Source organism: Scleropages formosus, chromosome 11 (genome assembly GCF_900964775.1).
Source record: "Scleropages formosus chromosome 11, fSclFor1.1, whole genome shotgun sequence".
Lineage (NCBI taxonomy): Eukaryota > Metazoa > Chordata > Actinopteri > Osteoglossiformes > Osteoglossidae > Scleropages > Scleropages formosus.
This window is the reverse complement of record NC_041816.1, coordinates 3,207,669-3,233,432: the sequence shown is the minus strand read 5'-3', so window position 1 is coordinate 3,233,432 and position 25,764 is coordinate 3,207,669. Positions and strand designations below refer to the sequence as shown.

General features: G+C 43.1%; 1 protein-coding gene across 1 annotated transcript; it reads right to left on the bottom strand.

Moving 5' to 3' along the window:
* LOC108934499 (CD82 antigen-like) lies at positions 1–22,638 on the bottom strand. The gene is made up of 9 exons (XM_018752365.2): positions 22,449–22,638; positions 16,223–16,295; positions 13,701–13,773; positions 8,020–8,144; positions 7,602–7,676; positions 6,349–6,447; positions 3,035–3,208; positions 2,517–2,600; positions 1–1,373 (listed from the first exon to the last, which is right to left on the bottom strand). Exons 2-9 carry the CDS (start codon positions 16,283–16,285, stop codon positions 1,296–1,298), a joined length of 771 nt encoding a protein of 256 aa, XP_018607881.1. The 5' UTR covers positions 16,286–16,295; positions 22,449–22,638; the 3' UTR covers positions 1–1,295.
* Positions 22,639–25,764: the final 3,126 nt, after the last annotated feature.

Sequence of the window (25,764 nt, the reverse complement as noted above, 5' to 3'; positions counted from 1 at the left end):
TTATTAATAAATGCTTTTTAATTATATAAAATTGTTCCTGTTGATCTTGAAATAACCAAGTAAAAGCCAACAATAAAAATTAGAAATGATAACTTGTACACAATCGCTGTACAAAAACAGCCACTCTTCTAAATCACACTCACATAATAAACATAAGATCAAATTTGTAAACATACATTTAAAAGCGTAACAGTTGAGAAAATAACGGCTTTTAAAAGCAGGAATGTAAAAGCAACCATTTCCCAGTATAAAAATGCAAGCTGTATATTTTGTAAATCAGATCATTAAAAACAGAAGTTTTCAAAACATGCACACACAGCACATAGATTTTTTTTTTGTAAATCATGCAAAACTATTTCTTTTCGGTAATCTAACTCTTTCCAAGACCTGTGAAGCCAGAACCAACAGACCACGAGGGGGAGGAGCCTAAACGTGTCGGCATGGCAACACTGCGGCTTGCACCGATGACAGCTGCCGGGACTGGACGACGTATATGCAGGAAGCCCCTAGGACCGGAGTGTGTGGGGGGCCATGTTTCCCAGTTTCAAGGGGATGGACCACAGGCTGTAAATTGAATTGACCACTGAGGGCCACAGCTGGATGAGAGGAGTAAGCCTGCAGAATCTGGGGGAGGGGCAGCGAGGGACCGAAAAACACCGCGACTCCACGTTCCCGAGCTCCTTGCAGCAACACCACCACAAAGAGACTCCTCGTACCGCCAGGTCAGATGGGCGTGGCTTCGCTCAGGTCTCTGCGTCACTAATCAACGGCTTAGACGGAACTGCTAAAGTGCTCTCGGAACACATCTAACTGCTACAACAGCAAGCGCTTCAGAAAGGAAACAACAAAACACACTAAATCTTTTTACACTTCGACAGAATGAAATTAAAACTGGAAATAAGCTGAAACGGTCTCGCTTATTAGGAAGTGGCATTACCGCCTCGCCTGGTTCGCTCTCATTCCTCAGCTTGCGGCGTTACAGTAATGAGGGCTTCGGCGTTCTCCTCTAAATCCTCCTCCCTGCAGGACACCTTGTGCCCCCCCAACTCCGAAATAAAACATGAAAAAGCTTTAAGACAGTAAATGAGATGACACGTTTCTCAGCGTCTGGCTCCGTGTCAGGCGCTTCATGCGTTTCATGTGCGCCGCGTGCGAGGTTGGGGTTCGACACACAGGGGAGAGTGGGGAGGGGGGGTGAGAGAGGGAGAGAGAGAGAGAGAGAGACAGAGCACATGGTAAAGTGTAGGTGACAGGGTGCGTCAGTGCAGGCCGGACGGGGCCGCGCCGAGCGGCCTTCAGTACGCCGGCACTTTGGTGTAGTCCTCCTGGCGGATGCTCTGGCACAGACACATGGAGAGGGCCAATCCCAGGAGCTGCGGAGGGACAGAGCGGCGCTCAGCGGGGTGGACGTCGGACCACGGGACATCGAGCTACAAGCGCACGCATCGACAACAGAAGCGCCGGAGCGCTTTCGCTTCCCTTTCTCCGGCCTCGTGACGGCCGCTTCGGCCGACCGCAGACCCCGCGGCCCCGGGGCCGCAGGATAACGCATCAAAAAGGGGCCGGAGGTCACAATCCAGAGATCACCCAGCCTCGTGAACTTTAAAGCCAACCACATTAAAATACTGTCTGGTACGGTAATGAGAATCCTTTGCATTTTTGTCACAGTGGTGGTAGCTATGGTGATTTAGCAAAAAACTGGCAAATACCATATTAGCGTCATATTAGACCCTTTAATGTCTTTCTAAACAATGTACCATTTTATTTCAACTTTCTTATGATTTTCAACAATATCCTCTTAAAGTAATGAGAAGCTGTGCTATTGTCTTCATCTTTAATCTTCTTTGATTCTTCCTCACAGGAGAATCAAACTTTTTCGAAATCTTGTCTGTAACTATTATAGAGACTGGAACTACTGTAAAAGTGATGAGAAACATGTACAGGCACCATCATTTCACTTATATTTTTATGCTTTAGAGTGGACTGAGATTTTTAAGTTTGCATGTTATTGCACTTCTTAAACAAGACTAAGTTTTAGTTGCTGTAAAAAACATTACTTGAATACATTTGATTATAGATAACCAAGAAATGACATTTCTAGTGAAAAATGTTATGATACATACTTTAAATTAATGTTTATCGCCAAATTGTGAAGAATCGTAATATAAATACTTAGTGCTGAAGACCTGTAGCTTATTTTAAGGCTCATTACGTGAAATGACCGCAGACACGACCTAGGACTGGTTCACGAGATCGAGTGCAGGGTGGAAACAAGACTATCGCAATTTCAGGATGGGGGGGGAGGGGAACTCCATCCAAGGCATTTTTACAGTCACGAGCGAGCAGACCAGACGAGAAGGTCAAAGCTCCAAACTGGTGAAATATAGGGGGAGTACAGGAAATGGAAGTCACGGGGGATCATGGCGTGCAGTCGGAGCACACATCGACACGGCAAGCACAAGCGTGTTCACACAGGCCCTGCATCCGTCTGTGTGTGTGCAGCGGCAGCGGAGTACCTCGATCACAGCCACGCCGGCGCAGATTCCGATGATCACCCCGTAATTGCTGAAGAGCCAGCTCTCCACGCTGGAGATGCAGCCCTACAGAGGGAACACGGATCAGAACCAGACTCCCACGCAGATGCATCACCTTTGCACGCGCAGCACCAGTCGGCGTAGTGGTTAGGGTCGTCGCCTTGCGATCTAAAGACCTGGGATGATATCCCATCTCCTGGTGTAGCTCTCTAGATCAAGGTACTTACCCTGAACTGATACAATAAAAATTACCCTCCTAGATATTGTGCGACAATGTTAAGTGACTTTGGAGGAAAATACTGGCTAAATTAATAAAAATAACGAGCCGCTCGGACAGCGATGCGCTGCTGACGGACACTGGAACCGGTTCCCCGGCTGTAGCCGAGTTCTCGGGGAAGAGAGCAGCATAAAAGCAGCTCGAAATGTGTGAGGGGGTCCAGAAGAGACCACCAGCGGTACAATCTAAAGAGGAGCTGATGGAGTAGTACTGCGGGACACACCGTCTGGTACACAGGCGGCTGCTGGGACAGGCTCTCGCACAGGCCATTGTCCTCGACCTCCACCCCGGGGATGGACACGTTCCGGCACGAGCAGGGATACAGCACCCGTGAGCTGTTCTTGATCACGGTGTTCTCGGTCCAGTTGCTGGGTCCAGTCCAGCCACAGCACTGCATCTGTACAGAGGGACACAAATCAGGAAGCACCTGAGCACCTGCAACACCTTAGCGAGACAAGTACACAAAAATGGGACCAGCATGTGGTGTAGCACTTAGAGCTACTGTCTTGAGACCCAGAGGTTGCAGTTGCAGACCCCCTCCTGCTGTACTTCCCTTGATCAAGGCATTTACCCTGCATTGCTCCAGTGAACATTAAAATTATTTACCCATTTGAACAACTGGGTGAGTCACTTCAGAGAAACATGTCTTATATCAAAGCAGAACCAACCAATATTGGAACTCAAACCAGCGATCAATAAGACCCCTTAAATGAATAAATGTAGGGACGCAGCATTCCAGGGTGAGAAAGGTCATACGAGTCATAAGTGTGTGCTTTTAACAGTTCCAGCAAATACATGGAGTTAGAATTCATGCAACTCCAGAGAAGGCACGTCTATCCAAAGCGGCCATGTTTCAAAGCGCATGTTGGAAACATGAGCTCAAACAAAAAGCTGCCTTTTCATTTTATTCAATAAGCCATGTAATCTTATTTACAGTTTTTTCGGAAGAATTCCATAGCTCAAGCCATAAATCTGCCAAAAAATTCCTCCTTGTGTCAAGTTTCGCTTCCTGAATACGTGCCGTTTTATGCCTTGGCAGAACGATGCAGAGCTGCATCCCATAGTTACCAGGTTCTCTGTCTGCTCAGTGCCATTGAAATGTCATGTGGAGTATTTACACTGGCGCGTAAAGTGCACACACATCCAGCATAACATTTCCAACATGCCATTTTCTTTCTTACAATAAAATGTAATGAATCCCACCTGTTCTTTGCAATGTTAACCCAAACCAATTCAGTTGTACAAGACTTTATAGGAAATATGCTCACGTTAAAGCTGAAACCACTCTCCAAATGTTTATTAAAAATGTAAGTCTTAAAATATATACACAAAAGACAACAGCACATTACAATTCTGACAACATGTTAAAATAATGATGCAAAATCCCCAGGTTTTATCCAGCAAAAGTGTGTCCAAGTGCTCTTTTTTCAGCCAAAAGTGTGCAAACGGTCTACCTTTATCATCAGCCACTCTATGATAAATCACTTTTTTCCACTCAAGACATCTTACGAGCAGTAAAAGGGAAACCGTAACAAACTCCTATTCTACAAGCGTTCTGCTCAGCTGTCCCTTTCAGCGTGGAAAGTTATGCGCATGGCTCTCCAAATGGCACACTGGCACTGCTTTCGGGCCCAACGTGCAGGGTGGCGGGTTTGAGGACAGCAGCCGACTTCCTGCTGTGGTGGTTCTCCATCTCTGGGAAAGAACAGGCAATGATTGTCTTACTGAGCACCCACAACACAGAAATTCAGAATTCACCGACATTACTCACTATGTCACTGTATGCAAAAAACATTAGCATACAATAGATTAATTATAATGCACTGGAATTTAAAGCTGACATTTAAAAAATTTTAAAAAAATCAAAAAATAACTAACCAAATGAGGTCAATGCCACTTTAAATAGAAACCTATGCTATGGAACAGCTGGAAGTTACAAAATATTGAAAGCACAAGTCATTCTCATACAACATTACAAAACATAATAATAAAAGCAATATAATCAAGAGGTACTTACAAAATGAACACGGGTTCAACTGTGCTGGGAAATGCTTCTTTCAGCTGAGTGTTCAAATGTCAGATTCCACCCTTTCCAGCTCTTCCAGTACTTTGTGAGAGTGAAATAAATCCTCCACTGGCCTGCTGACATGGTGTTTTCTCATTGCAGACTTAAAAAATTGCCATCAAAAAATCCAAAAATCTCTACATCTGAGTTGCGCAAAGTTACAGGGCAAATTTAAATGGCTGCCGTACAAGGCCAAACCGCGGTAAGTACACTTTGGTTACAAGTGGATGAAAGCCATATTTTTTCTTCCATTCTGCCTCTGTTCTGTCTTGTAAGAATAGGGAGACAGCTGAGCCTTGTTTTGGACGAAACAGATGTGCTATGTGCAGCACAAAACCTGGTGAAAAAGTGAGGCGACACGCAGTAACACAAATGCACTGCAGTGTTTTTTTTAAAAATCAGCTTGCCTCCTTTTACACATTTTATTCAAGAAAACACTAAAAACAGATCTTCAGATGCTGGTAAAAAAATGTTAGAATTTGACGAACAGCACAAGACAACTGACGAAGGGAAAAAAGTAACAGCATAACCAGAAGATTATTAATTAGCTCGACTTCTGTTCTATTAAAATCACTGGAGCTTCTACCCATGTCTGATAACCGCAGTGAATAACCCATAATCCGTTTCATTTTATCTTTTTAATTTCTTACTTTACTTTATTATATATCATGATACATCACATCAGCAGCTAAAGTGAGTCTGTTGGCTGATGTAATGTGGCCAAATCCAGAAAGGCCCCAGTGAACTTTTCCACTTTTGCATAATCATGCCGTTTTTTCGTTGCATCTTTCACACTGCATTACCGATCAAAAAACAAATACCTGGAGACCTCTGGAACAATGGTTCCCTGGTGTATTGGGCAAAACCACGGCATTCATAATAGGTGGTTCACCTCGGTAATTCGTAGTCAGCAACGCTGTGATTGGCTGGTCCAAGGCATGCAGAAGAACCAATTCATCAGAAATTAAGAATACATGATCTGATCATATCGATACTTCAGTAATGTGAATAGAAAGTTGAATATACGACATTATACCGTAAGTTAATACGTACAACAGTTTGCTTTGCTAACAAGATATCAGCAAAAACAAACCAATTTAGTTCACGTAGTGGAAGAGGTGAAAAGGTCAAATTAAGACTGACGACATTCACCTCATTAGCTCAGAATGGGCACCTTTAGCCAGTTATTTCCTTCTTCAGCTAATTTACTTTTCTCAAATCAAGTTAGATAATCTTTGAAACCCTTAGAATGAGACACAGTAGCATCTTACAGATATGGCCGCTTAAACTCAATACAGGGGAAGAAAAAGCTCTAAATCTGGGATTTCTATAGGGGAGCCAAAGCATAAGCCAGGTCACGTGACTCTACTTGCTTTTTCAAAACAGAATGAATGAATGAATGACAAGATGTTAACCCAGAGGACCATCTCCTACACATGGTCAAGACCCCACACTGCCCTGTCTATACTCACTGTCCTCTGGATGTAGTCCCAGGCTTGCTCTGTGGTCTTGTTCCCAATGGTGTAGTCCACCAAGATCTTGTTCACAATGATGGACATCTCATTCTTCAGCTGCAACACAGCAGTGACTCCCTGATTCACACCTACATTTCACATGAAGACACTCACTGGGAGGAGCTTTCGCTCTCCCATAAGCCACTGGCGAAGGAAAGAAGTCAAGCCCATAAATCATATCATAGCTATACAGGACGAGAGGCACTACTCATCTATACTTACCCTGAACATGATTTTAATATAAGTGGCTGATCTGCAACATCTGGAATTTTATTTACGAACCTATCTGGCTGCTTTTGTGTGTATGTGCTCTGGAAAGTTACGCTGGAATTTAAATATTTGGAATAGGAGCGGTTTTTCTGGAAGCTCGTCAAGATGAACGTTACTGGTTGGAAAAACATATGGCCTGCACAGATAATATAGCTGAACTTGCACTGCACCTATACAGGTCAGTCCTGGAAAGTCGATTAGTAGCAGGGGCCGTCTGCCTATGTAGCCAAACATCCAACTCTTCCATCAGAGAAAACAAACAGAGATTAGACGTACATCCCTGTGTGGCTACATTCCCAACTTATGGTAAATCATACGTCAGAAGCTCCATTTTTCTGCCATTCTTTGAGAAGACTGGGCAAGAAGCAGAAAAGGCTGATGAGCCCATTCATCAAAACCTGGTGATCATCAGCCATACCAAATTCTACCAAATCCGCAATACCAAATCTTAACTAATGTGGGTCATCAGACACATAGGATGCTCCTCTGTCCAGCTGTGGGCACCGTGCACCTAAAACTGATTCCAGAAACACTGTTCTGTTGACACAGCCTTCCCAGTGAATGTCTTGATTGTGAAATGTTTTGGCATTAAAAAGAACCCAGTAACATTGGGAAAACATTTTAGGAGAATTCTTTCTCCAGTACTTTTGGAAAAAGGGATTCAGAAGACATATGGATGCTGTCTGGGGTAAGAGAACCTGACAGTAAGTGTCAAATAGGATGTAGGTATTACTTTCCAGACATCAGAGAGCAGGCTGCCTTTCACTGATATTATCTGATACCAAGTGCCTTTGGAGCTTCTTGTGTTAAACTGGGACAGGGTTGTGGTGGCATTTTATTCCCACATTTCCTAAGCCCTGCTTATCTGTTCCTTTCCACAGGGAGGAAATATCTCAAATCTGATCCAAACCATATGCTGCGTGACAAAAGTTAGCACTCACCAAGTCCCTCTGGAAGTATATAAGCACCGCGGCAGTCATCTGGGCAATGAGGATCAGCAGAAGGCAGGTGAAGTACTGAAAGCAGAAAGGATCAGATCATCAACATGAAGATGTTTGATCTCTGTCCCTTAGCAGCAGCACCCAAGGAGGACACATTCTTCACAACTGTCATAAGACCATAGCTTTAACCCAGGCCCTGATGCAGTACTGATGTCAATATAATTTTATACCAAGATGACATAGAGCAGTCAGCAATGTTCAGGATACAATAGAGAGTACAACAGACAGGTGGTGGCTGTAGCAAACTGTTAGGATAAGCCAGTCGGCAGTTGAGGAGAAGAAAACCAAAAACTCCAACAGCAAAGAAAGGGGGAAACAGAAATCTCTGGGCCACGGAATACTTCTGGCAATGACTTACCAGTCCCAGAAGGCAGCGGACTTCATATATGGCTCCGATGCAGCCGAGGAAGCCCATAAGCATGGAGAGTGAACCCACTCCAATGAGAATGTAGGAGCCCACCTTCAACGAATTGGATTCCTCCTCTGCAAGCATCACAAGAAGCAGGTGGGTGGGAGATAGAACACCAGATATGAATTGTACAGCAGCACTGAGACCAGGCTGCACAGCACAAATCCATTTGGATCAAACTGAACTGAACCCAGTCACAAAAACAAACATGCCTCACATGGCAGCAGAATAGAGACTGTTTCTCTTTTCATCCTTCAAGCAGCTTGACCTCATTTAACTTGACCAGATGTTAAGCCAGCAGACCGGCAAAGGAGCAGGAGACGAAGGACACGGTCCAAACTTTGTTTCAGCATTTGGAGAAAAGACAGCGCAAGGTGACTGGGGGAGATGTTCGGGCTGACGCTGGCTCAAAAGAGCTTCCTGGCTCGCGAGGTGCACCGACAAGCAAAGACAGCAGTTCCAAACATTGCACAGCTGCTTCTCTAAAGGGAGGCAGTTTCCCTCTGGAATCCCACCAGGAGAGATAAAGCCTAGAAAGCAGATTTCCAATCCCTTGTCCGTCCAAGCCTCTGTCGCGACTGGACATCTGTTCTTAAACATAGACACTTTCATTGCTATATCAGAATTAATAAAATGTAAATAATACATATATCCTCCAACTAATTTTGTTTCTACATTTAATAGACCGTTTCCACAAACTCCTATTCAGTGCCGATTATTGACGGATTCATCCCAAGAACATGTGCAACATTCACCATCGTTTCTCTGCTTTCGGCTTTATTACTCTGACTTTCATCTCCATCGTAACACTATTTCCAACTGTTAATGTCTTCTTGCGCCATTAGATCCAAAAACCCTCAGAGAGAGCAAATATGAGCTGTAAATATTGCGGAAGCCAGTCAAATTAGACAATCTTATACTCCTACTCTGTTTGGGTGTATTTTACTGCTAACAATTGGATGGGTGTGGAAACACTGGGTGCTTTCACTCTGCAACAGAGAAACATTTAGAACTTAAGATACCTGAAGGCAATGCAACTGAAAATAAAATAAAATAAATAAACTGGAAAAGGTTGTATCTTCAAAAATTCATAACTCCACTGTTGGTTGCACAAGATGCCAAGTCTACCCTTTTAGATAATTTATATTTACATTCTTTCATTTACATTTATTCATTTTGCAGATACTTTTCTCATAGAAAATACAATGTGTACATTACATTAGGAGAGAGATGGCTGCAGACGTGAGATTCTTAAGTACATTTAGTTGACACTTTTCTCCAAAGCCACTTACAATTTTATGCTACCTACAATTATTTACCCATTTACACACCTGGGTAATTTTACTGGAGCAATTTTAGGGTGAGGACCTTGTTCAAAGATACTACAGCAGTAGGTGAGACTTGAATCAGCAACCTTTGGATGCGAAGCACCACGCCGCTATGTAAGGCCTCCTGTTCCATTCTCAATTGGCACAAAAAGCACAAGTCAATAAAAATGTAATTTCATTATAACTCAATTAAAATTTTTTTAAAAAAAATTGTACTGTTTGTGAAAAGACTATGTTCATGCTCAGCTTTACACCCGTCACGCAAAAGGTACGCAATGTACAGTGTGTACCACGAACCTCCAAAAATAGACTGACTCGGCGTACTTTCTACGTCACGTTCAAAGTTTTTTGCCCTTGCCTGTCATTTACCTCTAGGAATCTATATATACACAAACACACACACATGCATATATGTATGTAAGAGGTTTGTCAATAATTAGAAGACGAGAAACCCACAAGGGCCCACTCCTCTTCTGAATACAGGGGAGTTCTCGGGTACCCTAACCTACACAACACCGCGCCTTCTAATTCGATCTAAAACGGTCACACTAGAAAGTCAGTCACTAGCTGGAAAATGCTGTAGGCCTCCTGGAAATGACAGCTTGTCCTCATGGTTCATGTTTATGACGTGTTTTGGCCCATCTGTTTGCCAGCACAGCAGATACACTCCATTGCTGAGGGGGTACAGTCACCAAGAAAAGATCTAAGGGGCAACTTGGAAAGGGAAAAGGAAAGGATCCAGCAAGCGAAAAACGAATGAAAGCTGGAACTTGAAGGAATCTGCTATTTACTCAATGGAACTCTTTTATGGCCTAAGTTAAATAGGATTCAAATGGAAAAGGGGAAAGAATTTACACTTAATCCATTAATGCTCTTTTTTCCCCATTTTTTGATTACATTCATATATATGATATATTTGGTGTTTCTATCAAATGTATGGTCAAAGCATTTCAGTGGAATCTAAGCTTTTTGAAAAACTATGAATGTGACATACCGAACACTAGGTATCTAGATAATATTTTTGATGAAAGTGATGATTACTGAAATGATAAAAATGAAAAACACTGGGTCAACGTAATTCTACTATTATTTTACTTTACTAAAAACCAAAATCTATTTGTTCTGAATGCAGACATTCACAGTTTATTCAACACTGATGAATATTTGTCCGCCGATATTTTTACATGTATAGTCAGGAGTCTTAAAAAAAATCTTTTGCCAATTTCACAGCAGATGCAAAACTTTAAAAAGAGAGAAAAAAAAAAAAAAAAAAAAAATATTTCGTGACCCAGCCACACTATTTACAGGATACGAGTACTTACAATAAAACTGCCATATTACAAAACGGAAAGCAAAAACTTTGCATTAATTCCAAGTGTGTGATACAATTCTAAGAAATTAAAACAAAAATAATAAATTCACCAGAATTTTTTGAATGCTGTAAAAAAAAGCAGCAGGAAATGAGACGGGAAAAAATAAATAACTAAATACTTGCACAGCTTTGAATACTGAAAGCTCAGCTAAAACTCTCGCTCTAAAGACAAGCACTAAATCACATCATGGTCAAACATGTGTTTATGTTCAACAGATGTTTCTAATCCTCACCCCTCCCCATAGTCATATATACAGGGTAAAGACACTGTCCTATAAATAGGATGCTGGGCACCAACAGGCTAATTAAAACATTTATTAAAAAAAAAAAAATACCAAAAATAATTTAAAAAAACACCGAGAAGTTGTGATGTGAGGTAAAGTCTCTGTTTGACATCTGGAAGAGCCAAGCGCACACACAAGACCTATTTGTTTATGCAAATCAGATATGTAATTAACCGTTTGAATGCAAATGTTTACATGGCCAGACAGAGTGGATTCCTCAAACTGAAGTCTTGCACGGTTTGTGGAAATTTCTCAACATTTGTTGGGGAGTTTGTGGAAAGGTAGTTTATTTGATTTTTACAGAAGCGAAAAGAAGAAGTCTGAAACGCACACATTCGCACTTTTTCGAGAGTCGCCGAACGTCAAGAAGCCCCTGTGCTGCCTTTCTTCAGACAACATTTTGAAGAAACGACCCAAATGGAAAGTTAATGTCGTCGCCACCCACTAGGAACTTTCTCGGTGCTCAAAGCAGCAAGAGAGTGTACGTAGGGTAGACAAACAGATACAGCCAGGCTCTCTCTTTTTTTTTTGGGGAGGGGGGTATGTGTTTTCATGGAACAAGAGCTGATACTCGGTCCATGTCTGAAGAGCAAGAATCTGGCGCAACGGAAGAAAGAAATCCCCAAAAAAGGAGTCAGGACAGAATACTGTATTCTCCCGTTTCATTGCTGAAAAATGAAGCAGCAGGATTACGACAACAGCAGGGTTCCTAAAAAATGCAACACAGAAATATCTGTTGTGCTCTCTGCACGTTGCTGTGGGGCCAGGTTCACAAAGCAACCTTATGAAGTTAACATCTAAATATTTAAACTTTGGTTTGAAGATGGATTCAATCAAACTAAAATATCATTTTTTTCTTCTGTGGAGTTACCCTCTGTGTTTAAGTTCGTACCCTCCCGACTATTCCCGGTAAGGAATATCCCACTTCGTGCCAAACAGCTCTCGGAAAAACAACTGACGCTGCAGTTTTAGCTGGTAGAGCTTTAAAATAAAATTTTGGGATAGACAGATCCGAACAATTTAATTTGCGAGTGCACTTGTGAAGGCCACATGAAGATACACGGGACAGCATCATCAGGATACAACTGCGGCACAGACCGTGACTTCAGCCCCATAGTTAAAGATGTGGCTTTTCTCAGTTCCTCTCTGTACGAACACGGGCCTTTGGAGCCAAAGACCCAACATCTGCAGAAACTTTGCATGTACGTGGGGTAGAAACTTTTTGCATTGTGGGATTTTGGACTTTTTTTTTTTTTTTTTTTTTTTTTAAAAAGAAAAAAAACCCAAGCGACCAAATGAAGGGAAAATGACCAAGGACACAGCTGCCTCCTATCAACAGACCTGAGCAACAGGATCATTGCTTTCCCACTGTCATCCTAGGCAATGAAGGTCACACATTTACATTTATTAATTTAGCAGACGCTTTTCTCCGAAGCGACGTGTATCTAAGCAAAAGTTCAACGGAGCATCTGGATCTTCTGCATGCACATGTCTGCGAGTTCATGTCTCCATGTGCAAGAGGGCTCATGGGGAAGTGGCGGGCAATAGGTGGCCAACAGGATGCAGAAAGAGAGACAGGATCTCACTGAAACACTGGGAAAGCTGTACGCCGGTGCTGAAGCAAATGCTCTATCGCAGGGCGGCGGATTATTTATCAGAGGAACGCCAAGACTGCGGGAAAATGAACGACCCAGTGAACGTGACCAGTTGGAGAGCTGACAGACTTGTGCAATGAGATGCGCAGAAGCCTTGTTGATACCATCGGTCTGAAGAAGACTGAACGCTGCAATGATTTACCACAAACAGGGTCACAAAGAGGACGTGAGGGGTATGAGATTCCAGCAGCTCACTTTCTCGTCTTAGACACCTGAATTCTAATCAAACTAAAATCATTCTTGAAGCTGCACAAAAGAAACGCAAATCCTTGCGTGAATAAGTCAGCCGAAACCCTCGCTTCCCAAAGTGAATATTTGGTATAAAAGGCTTTATAATAACAACAACTACAGCGGATCAGGAGGTTCTCCTGTGGAAAGGACACGGACGTAACTTCGGACACGTGCCGCAGTTCTGCACTGATGATGCAGTCCCGCATATCTTCGTGAGGAGAAGAGAAATTTAATAAAAACTCAATTACTTGGTAAAAGCCATCCTGCGTGTTGGTATAACACAAGGAAAGGAATGAACATACAGGAGGAGGAATGGGAAAGTGTACAGCACATTACACGTACGGTACGATGGACGGGAAGGAGATGTTCCTCAACAGTTCAAAATGGTTGCTTATTTTTCCTCCTGTGAACCTCAGCCATTATTCATAAATAGCACAAGGAAAGGCTGATCTTACTGCTACCCCGCTTTGAAATGTAATGTTTTTTATATATAATTGTCAGAAGTGCTTTTTCCGTAACATTAATGACTGTAGGACCAAGCAGTGATCCTCCTGAATTATAGAGCAGGAATCAGTGTCAGTGAGGTGCATTTCTTGAACTATACAAATCAAGCCTTGGGTGTTTCTTTCATGTCCTCTTGGGAATCACACCAACAAAACAAACATTTATTTCCCCACATGCTACATGTTTTTTTTCTGGGCTCTGTTTAGAGCCGCTGGTCCCAAACATCGGAGGTTCTCACGCATCGAGCGGAACTTACGTAGAACAGCAATGAAGCTCTGATTGTCCAGAAGAATCCAGAGTCCAAATCCCATTATGAGGGCTCCAAAAATCTAGAAGAAAAAAAATTTAAATTTCACCAGAGGTAACGAAGGAATTGAATACACATGATCACACCATGAGAGCTTTACTTCAACAGGTGTTATGACTGTAAAGATTGTGGAAACATACGTTTTTTTTTGTGAGGTGTGTGTGTGTGTGTGAGAGAGAAAGCAAGACTACTGCTGGGGGAGTACTCGTGTATTTAAAAAGGAGGAAATAGGGACCTTCCGGGAGCCCTAATCTCACTCTAAATCACGCAAACGCACTCTCCAGCTCACTTTTACAGTACTTCCCTTCCAACATGTGGCACCAATGAAGTCCAGCACATGTGGATTAAGTAAGGGGCTCTGGGTCAGCACTGGGGTTTATGACACCCCTTGGCAAGAATCCATCCAGCATCCATTAGACCATCTCTAAATTATGAATAACCTTTTCCATCAACACATATGTGAACATTACACATGCACAGAACTCACATTTATACTTTTCATGACACAACTAAACTGTGAGCGGCATGACGGCACAGCAAGTAGGGCTGCTGTCTCACAGCACCTGAGTGCTGTGAGAGGATGTGGGTTTGATCCCCGCTCAGTCTGTGTGGAGTGGGTGCTCTGGTTTCCTCTCACAGTCCAAAGACATGCTGTTCAGGTTCACCCATAGTGTGTGAGTGACAGAGAGAGTGTGTGTTCCACTGATGTATGGATGAGTGACCCATTGTAAGTAGTGTATCTAGCAGTGTAAATCACCTTGGTGAATAAGGTGTGTAGACTGATAACACAATATAGAGTTCCTTGGAAGTTGCTTTGGAGAAAAGCGGCTGTTAAATAAATGTAATGTGAACTTATTTTCATAAAGGGAACAAATATACACAAAGTCGCAACTGACAAAGGGGCAATTATGTGTCATATGATGTTTATATAATATAAACAGCACCCACAAATAATTGCCTAGGTTTTCCTAATTATAAGACTGGCTCTGGAGGGGCCCTTGAGGCCAGAACCAAATCACAGACACGAACTATGACAACATGACCAAAGCTCTTTGTCACATTCATAGCCGCCTGCACCCGGACATAAAACACACAGGACTCATGTCAAATCAGAGGGGAGCGAAGAACACAAAAAGCCCTCCACAAAGTGGTTATTTCTTCTTGAGGACAGAGGATGCGGTATAAATCAACGTGAAAAAGTTAAATGGTAATATCTGGGTCACGGGTTAAAACCCCAGGACAAAACTGGAGTTTTTTTTTACGAATTGGGTTTCATCCTAGGGAAATTGCAGGGGCTTTATAAACTGCGACAGGATCATAAGTTCAACTGCCTCAGGATGGAAAGTGACCTGCGCTGGCCAGAGGCCCTTCAGGATCTCGGAGACTGAGCAAAAGAGAATTAATCAGGTACAAGGGCACGATTGTTAACAGCAACAAGAAGAAGAAAGGGGAGATCACCTACTCGAACGACGAACCTCGGTGCAGCAAGTGGTAGGGAACGAACTAGGTTTGCTTGAGACTTTCACATCTGCAGCTATGTCTCCTTCTCTCAATGTAATGCATAAATTGTACTCTTGCTGAGATGTACGTCACTTTGGACAAAAGCGTCTGCTAAATGAATAAATGTACATGTAAAAAGTAAATCACAGGAATGTTCCAGTAACCTGATTCGGAGGGCAATTCCAGAGTACTCATGAGTACTAGCCATATGGGCGATGAAATGTCTCAGTAACGCAGACAAACACGTATTAACTGCTAAAGACTTCACGGGGGGGCTCGAACTGTGCGCGCGTCCCCTGATGGAGAACATTTTGTAAAATTCATTACCCGTCTAAACACAGCTTCCATTACTGGACGGGACAAAAAGGAATTGTTCTACAGCGAGGTGCTCATGGGCTTCAGGCCTCAGGCGCAAGAAAATTAAAAGAAGAGACACTAGGTGCAGATCCGGACATGAGGACTGGGCTCCTTTGCAAGCACCGGAGCAGCAGAAAACGAGAACCAAGAACGACTCTTCTTGCCACGTACTGCCCTTTACGGGTGTAAACACTCATCGAGTAGAGTATTTAGAGCTAGGAACTGAGTCTTACACATTGGAGGTGGCAGGTTTGATTCCCACCTCCAGCTACAGTACCCTTGAGCAAAGTACTAACCCAAAATTACCCATTTATGAAAATTATTTAAAGTAGCTTAACGTTGTAAGTTGCTTTTGAGAAAAGCGTCAGCTAAATGAATAAATGTTAAAGAAAACAACAACTGGAAACTTGCCTGCAAAGTGTAAACTAATGTGGTATGGATTACACAAAATACACATAATTCTTTTAAATTTTCCTCTAAAGAATCATTTGAATATCGGTAATTACGCTTACCTAATATTGGTAGGTAAATTAATGGATGAATGGATAGATGGATGGATGGATGTACATCTGTTTTATTATGAGACAGTGGGTCTTGGAGGTTCAAAGACTTACAAAGAAGAGAAGGTTGAACAGGAACAGGAAGTACTTGGTTGCCGTGATGCAGCCTTTACTCATCTTTGCCACCCTGTGGGCGAGAGAATCAGCAAATGAGAAGAATCCAGACACAGCAATCAAAGAGTCCACTGCAGATTTCTTCAAAGTGAACAAGGCGTTACCATGTTTCTGCCGGGGCCCAGCTGGTAAAGTGGGACTAATGAGGCTTTCCATCATAGCAGTGCTCACAATAACGCTAAACACTCTTTATGAACAGGGCCGAAGACCAGTACACTTACTTGGCAGCGTAAAACGTCCAGCATTTGGGTTTCGCTTCCCCCAAAAGATCTGTTTTACTACACATTCACACTCGTTCAGCAAAATCCACGGAAACGAGTGAGGTTAGAGGTTCTACTGCAACAGATGTTCACAGTGCACCTATAGCAAACGGGTCCTGTTTTAGAGTCCTGCCTTTGGGCCCAAGAGGCATCGCTGGAATTGTGCCTGGCCACATGGTCTGCTCCTCTGTACAGACATCCTAAACCACACTGCCTGCTAAGCAAATTAAAGCTCCAGTCGGTACAAAGCAACGAGGGAAGACCAGACAGAACGTTCCAGGATGTATGTGGCGCAACCAAAAGTACACAACTGTTGTGAAACGCACCAAGAGTATCTCAACACCAGCTAAGCATCACAACAAAACCGCCACATATAAACTTCTCACCGTGACACGCTGTTGTTCTATATCAACGTGCAGGTCCACGTAAAGTCGCAGGAAACGGCCAATCTCAAAAGAGGCTGTAGACCTCCCTCTCTCAGACAAGGCTTTTATAGCCTGCTTACTCTCAAATTAGCCAAAGACTCTTACACATACAAGGGAAGCAGAGTAAATCTGGGTGCGACATGCTTAGCAGGTCTGGCTAGGCTGCTCCGCCAGCGGCAAACCCCCACGCTAATGAAAGGGATGCAGCTGTGCGTCTGGCACCTCCTGTCTGGACCTCCAGCCCTCCAGACTGCAGAGTGCGACACACTCCCCTCCTGGCCTAAATTTGGGAGTCGACAGCAGCAGCGAGCACATCGTCACATAGATGCTTGCAGATAAACAAAGCCTCAAAAACCGGGGGGGGGGGGGGGGGATCAGGAAACGATCCATAAAATTAAAGGTGCTTTCAAAGCGACTAGAGGCTTCACTCAGAATTCCATTAGAGCAATTCTACTGGAGTAGAACCACAAAAAGAACACACCATCTCGGGTCATTTTTGACTCGAGCACATAAACTCTAAATCCCAGCTCAAACTGGGTTCTGAGGACCTTAATACTGGGTTGTGCGATGAGTTCCAGGTTGGCAAAACAAATCTGCCTCGAGTGTGATTCAGGAACCTTTTTAAATATGGAGGAGAGCACATAAACGGCACACTTAAGAAAGGAAACGTGTAATTTGGTCAAAGTGAAAAGATGAATCACTCAGGGGAGAGGCCTAGTGCGCGCGCGCGCGCACACACACACGCACACACAAACAAACAAACAAACGCACCCCGCTCATCCCAAGCAGGGTCGTGGCCAGTCGGAGCCTAACCCGGCAACACAGGGCACAAGGCTGGAGGAGGAGACACACCGAGGACGGGACGCCAGTCCGTCACAAGGCACCCGGGGACTCAAACCCCAGATCAACCAGAAAGCAGGCACAGGCCAAACCCGCTGTGCCACCGCGCCCCCAACAAGGCTACCAGAGAATCAAAAATTGAACTGTGAAACGGCGCCTGTTTCTTTCATGCACTTGGCATCAGTGCGAGTTATTAAAAGTTATAAGGAAAAAATATATAACCTGCCCATATAAATAACTGTTGAGGCAACAGAGAAGACCTCTTGCAGCCACCTAGTAATGGCTACGAAGTTCACTGAGTACAGCTGTGCCACCAAGCGATGCCCAGAATTATATAAAAGCTTTAATGAAAACAAAACAGCTTGTTACGTTACACCAATAAAACCATAACACACTGGTCAAAACAACATATGTTTCTCTAGCAACTTTATATTTGCTTATAATACATTTCATTTCAGAGCGCAACATTTGGCAAAGGGATGAGAGAGCATTAAAATTTTATTTTTATGACTCAGCCCGTTGGACAGTTAGTGAGTTCTGTTCTGGTCTGGTTTGGACTTAACGTTTGTTAAAAACGAAGCCCCGCTTACTGAAACAGGACATTTTTGCTTTTGCGATAAGGGCTAAAGCTGTTGAGCTCGCAAGCAAATCCACTGACGATGAGCAGTGTCTGTTTTTTTCGCAGCTGCATCACTGGGAAGTAATATTAGACATGCAAAATTTATGTGAAAACAGGTCCATTTCAGAAAAGATGTAACCCTAACCCACATGACTACTGGGGGGCCTTACAAATGCATTAGAAGTTGTTTACTTTGTGATCTCTAATGCGTCAAGCAAGTTCTCAAATCTTTAACTCCGGCCCAGTCTTCTGTATACAGAAATCGGCCAAAATACCTCTTGACCGCCTTGCAGCAGCTACTGGGAGCTTTTGGATGAGATTACGGCAGATGAAGGTGGTTCCACCTCTAACGGACTTCTAAGTTATAACATGCCTTTTCCATCCTTGACCTTGAATATTGAAAGGATACTTGCAATAAAGATATGAGAACGTACACCTTCGTGTGCTGTACTTTTCACACCGTCTTTTTCATTATGACTTAGATGAAGACCAGCCTGCATTTTAGAAGCCATTTAAGGAGAAATTTGGATAATTATAAAGGAATCACAATTTTTTTTTTTTTCCTTTTAAATTAAAACTTTCTCTGCTTCGTTTTAGCGTTAGGTATAGCAACACAGGCAGACAGAGGATAAATGAGGCTTGGATGAGATCAAACTACTTCTCCTTGGCTGTGCAATACCAACCTGTCCAAGATTCCAGCTTGACCAACTGTGACCTGAGCTGAACAGTCTTTCGAAGAGGAAAAATGTTTACTCAAAAATAATAGCCCAAAAAGTAAAGGAAAATTATTTCACCGCTAACTCTAAAATCCTGCATAGCTTTTTATAGAAAAGAGAAAAAGCCAAATACATAAAGGTGGGGAAAAATACATTATCCATGTCTCAAAAGTGGGTGTTTCCCCAATGCCACAAGGTGTTGGAGGACAAGACTGGGATGATGCACAAATAGCTCCTTTACTAACTAAACTCTTCTTAAATTCCAGTCCTTTGTAATGTTTATTTGTATTTCCAGAAAATATGGCAACTCTCAACCATTATACATATATGGCAACTAGACCACCAACTGTTTTGGTTACGTTCCTATGTTTGCATGTGTGCTCCATCCAAGGATGGCTGACGGAAAAAAGAAACAGCACTTATGAAAACGGATTACTGACAATGCAATAAAAAGGTATGTAGAGGCACTAAAGGAGGACAGAAACTATACTTCATCAAACATGTCTCAGATAAAGAAATTAACAACATGCCCTAAGCATTTTCAATAACTTCAACAATTAAGAATTTCTCTACATCACGATGAACAAATAACCTTCACAGTGAAGTGTTTTTTTCTGCGGGGAAGACATCCTGTGGGATAAAACCATCCTTCACCTTAAAGTACGGAATGTTCAAGTTCATCTGCATTCCACTCGGCATCCCTGAAACCCCTGAGGTTTCAGTCAACACCGCTGCCAGCAGCTCCACATAAACCCCACATCTCAACCCACTTATCATACCATGTGTAACTGATTTCATCTCAGTGAATAGATTTTTCAACAAAGCCCGAATTAGAGAGATCAGTGCAATGCTTCAGTTTTACAGAATGCAAAAATGCTAATTTCAAACACCATGACATATAAACATAATTGTATACTGGCAAAGGCACTATCCAGTTAAGTGCCAAGTTGAAGGGTCTAGTGACCACTGCAGTGCCTGCAGTGAAATTCTTTAAAAAGTGTCTGAAATGAGGGTAAATTTTAGTGGTGAGGGTTCAAAAAAAAAATAAAAAGGAACATTTCTTAACGCAGTTAAGTGTTTCACACTGTTCCTTGTTAACAGCGGAAATGTAAAAACAGAAGACGGCTCTGTTGAAACGAATCATGTCTGATGCGAACTTATTATGCAAGGACCAGATCACTATTAAGTGCCATTTAATATACCCACTCCAAAGACTAACTAGATACCAAGGTGACCTGAGCAAAAACTGTTACTCTCATCACCGTGACTAATTTGGGACTCTGGAGGAGGGTTCAGACACATTTAGAATAGGGACACAACACAGTCTACTACTGATTCAAAAATCCTCAAAGAATCCAAATTACTCTCTTCTAAAGTACAACTAAACATGTTTACCCCACCTTTTGGGAGATTCCCCGCCCCCCCCCGTTATTAATAACTGCTTGTGCAATTCAGGGTCATGGTGGTACAGAGCCTATCCCAGCAAACATCTGTCACACACGCTTATTCACAAATACTCCGAATAGCATCGCCAACTTTTCCTGGAAGCTGGTCAAGCTGGATCGCAGAATTTGCAACAGAATACTAAATGTGCCCACTTAAATTCTTCACCCTTGCCTAAAGTGAAACATTCCCCTGTGCAGCACAGTATACAGTAGTAAGTCCTCACCCCACGACCCCCAATAACAAAGACCCCCCCACTGGAAATGCCGCCTCTTTCAAAAATCATATTTAAAAATGGACGGTGCAGTGGTGAAGGGACAACACGGTAATGAAGGATACTCTACTCCGGAGGTGGGGAGGGGACGGCATGGGCACAGTCAAAGTACCCAAAGCATCACGCTCCTGGTGCCTTGAGCTTCACATTAAGCTCCCGGTTGTATAAATCTGTGTTTGTGGGGTGGGGTGGTGGTGGGGGGATTTCCTTATTATATGGAACAGTTAGGTTATTATAACAATCTTCTAAAAGAAAGCGTAAACAAAAACTGCCGCAACATCAACAAAAAACACGCATCACGTTTCGGTCCCGCCGTCTTTTTCGGTCCGTCTTACACACGGCTACACTCGCAGCTTCCGGTTTATCGGTTGCACCCTGGACGCGCGGGCGGCACGGATCTCTTTGTTACACGGCATGTCCCGCGTTCCCCGGCGTCCAGTCACGTGCCCATCTCCGCCGTGGGACGCAGAGCACCGTCCGGCGTCCAGTGTGTCCTCCTTTCGTCCAGAACTGCTGCGCTGAACTTAGAGCTTCTGTAAGGACAAAACTGGTTGCTGTGGAGCTGGAAATTCACCAAGACTTTGCACTCTTCTTAAGAGACTAAACCCCAGAAATTTCACCTCAAAAGCACCTACACTTTCCCTCTGAGATTGTTTTTCCTGCCTGAAGACAAACAAACACATAGAACAAAGCGCCTCAAACAATTAATTGTTTGTTATGAAAAATTAATTTGAAGGAAAAACACACACCATGGCATGGCATGTAACACATCTGTGTGAACTGCGCAGACACACAATTAACATGTGGCATTTGTCCATGCCATGTATTAGAGTCTGAAGGTAAAAAGATGCATTTTCCAGGTAAAAAGGTCCTCGTTTATAGATTAAAGATGATATAAAAGAGCACTTTGAGCGTTTCCTCCTCAGAACATCACTTTGTTTAGAGTATATTTATTCGTGCAGCGCTGCTTCTCGCACTTTCTGAGAAAGTTTCTCCACCGATGAGGGATACCTAAGGGGGCTCCCTCACCAGGAAAAACACACCTTTTCCGTGCGTTTTCGTGTAAAAATGATTAAAGAAAGAACAACAACCGTGTCCTCAAGTCGCCTGGCACAACAACGTGTCCGAGAAAACTAAGCGCCAACACACAGCGCGCGCGCGCGCGCGCGCCGGCCGCGTCTGTTTCCCATTACAAACTCGGAATAAAAAAAGTTTTCTTCCCGCTCTGCTCCTCTGCCACCCGAGTGCCACATCACCAGCCTGGAAACTTAGTTTATTCACAAGCCCTCAGCAAGCAAAGTTCACACCTATCACTCTGTCAAAGCTCAGGTGTTAAGATACTAAATTCCGAAACGTGTCGACGGCTTAAGTTTTAGCCCCAGAGGCTGCGCGCGCACGCAGACCGACAGACAGAAGCAGGCGCGCGCGCGCGCACTTTGTCGCCTCCGCGAAGTTAAGCTTCGAACAAAGACTAGAGACACAGAGTGCGCTTCCCTCGCGCCACCAGCACCGCTCCGCTCCGCGCGCCTTTCCCACTCGGCCGGCCATAAGGACGGAGGGACAAAGGGTGAAACGCTGGAGATACTCACGTGTTTCTTGCGGGATATCCGAGGAGAAGCGCTCGACTGCCGTTACTCGCAGCGTCTGTAGACCCGTCCCGCTCTGGGGATTGAGAGGATTTCGCAGGAAGCGCCACCGCGCGGCACGCAGGAGGGAAGACGTAAAGAAGCCGCAATACGGGGGCGCGTCCCCGCAGCACGAGTCAATGCGACCGAAAGGCGTCTTACGGTGAAAGGACGTGTAGCGGAGATTATTGCCGTACAACATGGTGAAAAACGGCGCTGTCGCGGACTCGGCCTTGTTCGTTGTCGCCGGCCGTGTCCAACCACCAGAAATATTTAAGAACAACAACCAACTGTAACAGCTGTCCTCATTTTAACCGGATTTTATTAAAAAAAATATATATATATATATTCTGATCCTCTCTATGTACATTATGAAGCGCCTTCGCAGCAGGATAAGCGTGTCTTTCATCACTGTAAAAAGCACAGTGAGTGACAGACTTGACTTGAGTACTTCACTGTAAAAGATAGATGCTGGTGCAGTATTTCCTTCAAAATCACACTGTCGTCCCCCTATCACTCAGAACTGCTGAATCTCTCTCCACATTCAAGAGGGTCTCAGAACTTCATCTCTTTCAGACTCACTTCTCCCCCATCTCCTGTATCATATATGCTCAATAAACATGTAACTATTATCTGTTTAATAATTTTAAAAACCCAATATACAGCTACTCGTGTAGTGTACACTGGTTTATACTATAGTATAAGACAAACGAAACGGCCTGGACTGTAGAATCATGTGTCTGCATCCAAATCTTTCCTTGTGATCTGATGCACTTTTCCTGTTGTTCTCCGAGGTGTACATGGCTTTGGAGAATGTCTCCTAAATTAATAAATGTAACAGATGGTACAGTAATAAGCAAAAAATTACACTTTTGTTTCACAACTTTTGATTAGTAACATGAATGCAATCCTCTGTCAGTCCAGAGACGTATCTGCAGGCTTCCGTAACAAGACAAAGGAGCAACTACAGCGGCACAGCCGAGCAGCCCTGGTGGCTCACAGTTCATAGACTGTTTGGGCGTAGGTTCGAATCCTTTCCAGTCTCTGTGAAGCTTCATGTGTTTCATACCCAGCACTGTAAATACTTGTAAGTAACTGAACACTAAAGGCCTTCAAGAAAAGGGTCAGCAAAGTGAATAAATGCAAATATGGGTGAACTGGTGATTGAAATTGCCCTTTGATGACCTGTAGTACCCTGCTTCATACCTGTGCTGCTAGGATAGACTCCAGACTGCTGGGACCCTGTCTTGGACAAACAGTTAAGGATAGGAAATAAAACAGAATGAAAACACACTGTGATCAGTGGTGTTAAGGCTTACTTACCTGTGACGTATGGTACTGTGACAGTGAAACCATGTGAGTGCTTGACTAACTCCAACTAACTCTTCTTATGACGAGTTCTGATTTCCTGAGGATTCAATTCTCCTCCCTCTCAGGTGCTGGTAATCAACAAAACGCCTGTTCAGACAAGTTACATACATCAATCCTGCAGCATTCAAGTTTATGCACCTACTTGTGCGATGAACATCGGTGCGTAAGTTGAGAGAAACAAATGTACGTTGACTTAGGAATCACATGTCTGCAACTATGTTTCTCTTTTTCCTAAGGTAATGTACACATTCTATTTCTCTGAAATGTACATCGCTTTGTAAGAAAGCATCTGCTAAATGAGTAAATGTAATTGTATGTAATGCAAGTACAGGAAGTTGTGAAAGAGGGGTTTGAATCAGACTCCCGCTGGCAATCTGTAGCCATTTTTGTGATGAACTGAAATATCCCCATGACTGGAAATAATTAGGATGCACTTTTGTTTACAGAAGCCTGCCAGTGGAACAACCACAGGAAGGTGGGAACCATCACAGTCCAGTTGACACGATCACAGAGGCAGCTGGTGATCAGGATGCGATCAGGTTAATTTCCAAAACACCAAACGGCAGCACAGGTCAGTCTCTCCAACATCTCCAACACATGTGTCATGGCAGGACAGTGGGCCCCCACTGGCCTGGACTTCATGAAGACAGCAGAGATGTGACCAGCTGACACATTTAATAAGAAAGAGAAACTTTATTTTACAAAGTACATACACAAGGTTTCATAATTAAGTATACACTATTGTTTTAAATTTGGAATTGGCAATATTAAACAGAACTATTATTTGCATACATATTCACAAACCGCAACTTAACTTCAGGTAAACGTGTTGGTACCAGGTATTACTTCAACTCTTTGTGCCAAATCACGTATCTATCTCAGCAGAGAGCCAGGTAACCCTGAGCCAAACCTGGCACAACTCAAATTAAGATTAACATTATTTTAACAGATACAGAGACTTTGAATGATCTCACAAACTTATAGCTTCAACAAGACAACACTCCCGGATAAATTGTGAACGTATTTAAAATAACTGCACTGAAATCTCTTTTGGTTTTGCAGCCATCATTTAAATTTCATGTTTATGGATTAAATGCTTCTAACAATTTTTAAAGCTGCTATTGGATGCACTGTGTGATCTCCCAGGTGTTTGTCTCTCATTCCTGTCCAAATGACTGCAGTGGGACTACAATTGAGAAATGGGGAACAGAGTGTGCACAAAGGGTGCAGATCAGAGCTGGCAGATGTGACTAAATAAAGGAAGCTATACAAGTTCTGTCACCACTCCATCTTGCGAGAAACCTTGGAATCAAAATTAAATGCAAAATATGGCCCCTTAAGAAAAGTTTTCTGGCATTTCCAGCTGCAAGACAATACTAAATAAGTCTGAAAAGCTGTACTTTACATATGCTGCAGTAGTCAGCTGTGATCCATTGGGAGAGAGACCCATCACATGGCAGTGTGCTTTTCCATCCCGCACACCCACTAATGACGTCAAGATGGTTCTCATTTCCGGAACATGGTTTGCATGCAGTTCAGCTGTAATGTGCATTAAAGCTGGATATTTTTGGTAATTTGAGTTGATCCTTGCACATTGGTCCTGGGTCCTTGTCTAACGCTGACAGCCCTTCCTCATGTTCAGCCGCATAAAAAGGACAGCATATGCTTCACCAAAAAAAGCTGTTTTGTGTAAGAAGAAATGCAGTGTTTTTCCTTTCCCCAGTATCATGCTCAAAAATGTAAATCCTTTCCAAAATATTACAGAAATGTCTTAATTATGCAGAACGGCTTTTTGCCACTATGAGAGTAATACTTTTCGGGTTTCTATTTTATTAACTATTCATAATATTATTAAAAAAGCACAAATTAACAATGAGGGGCCAAAATAATGTCTTCATGATTTAAAATT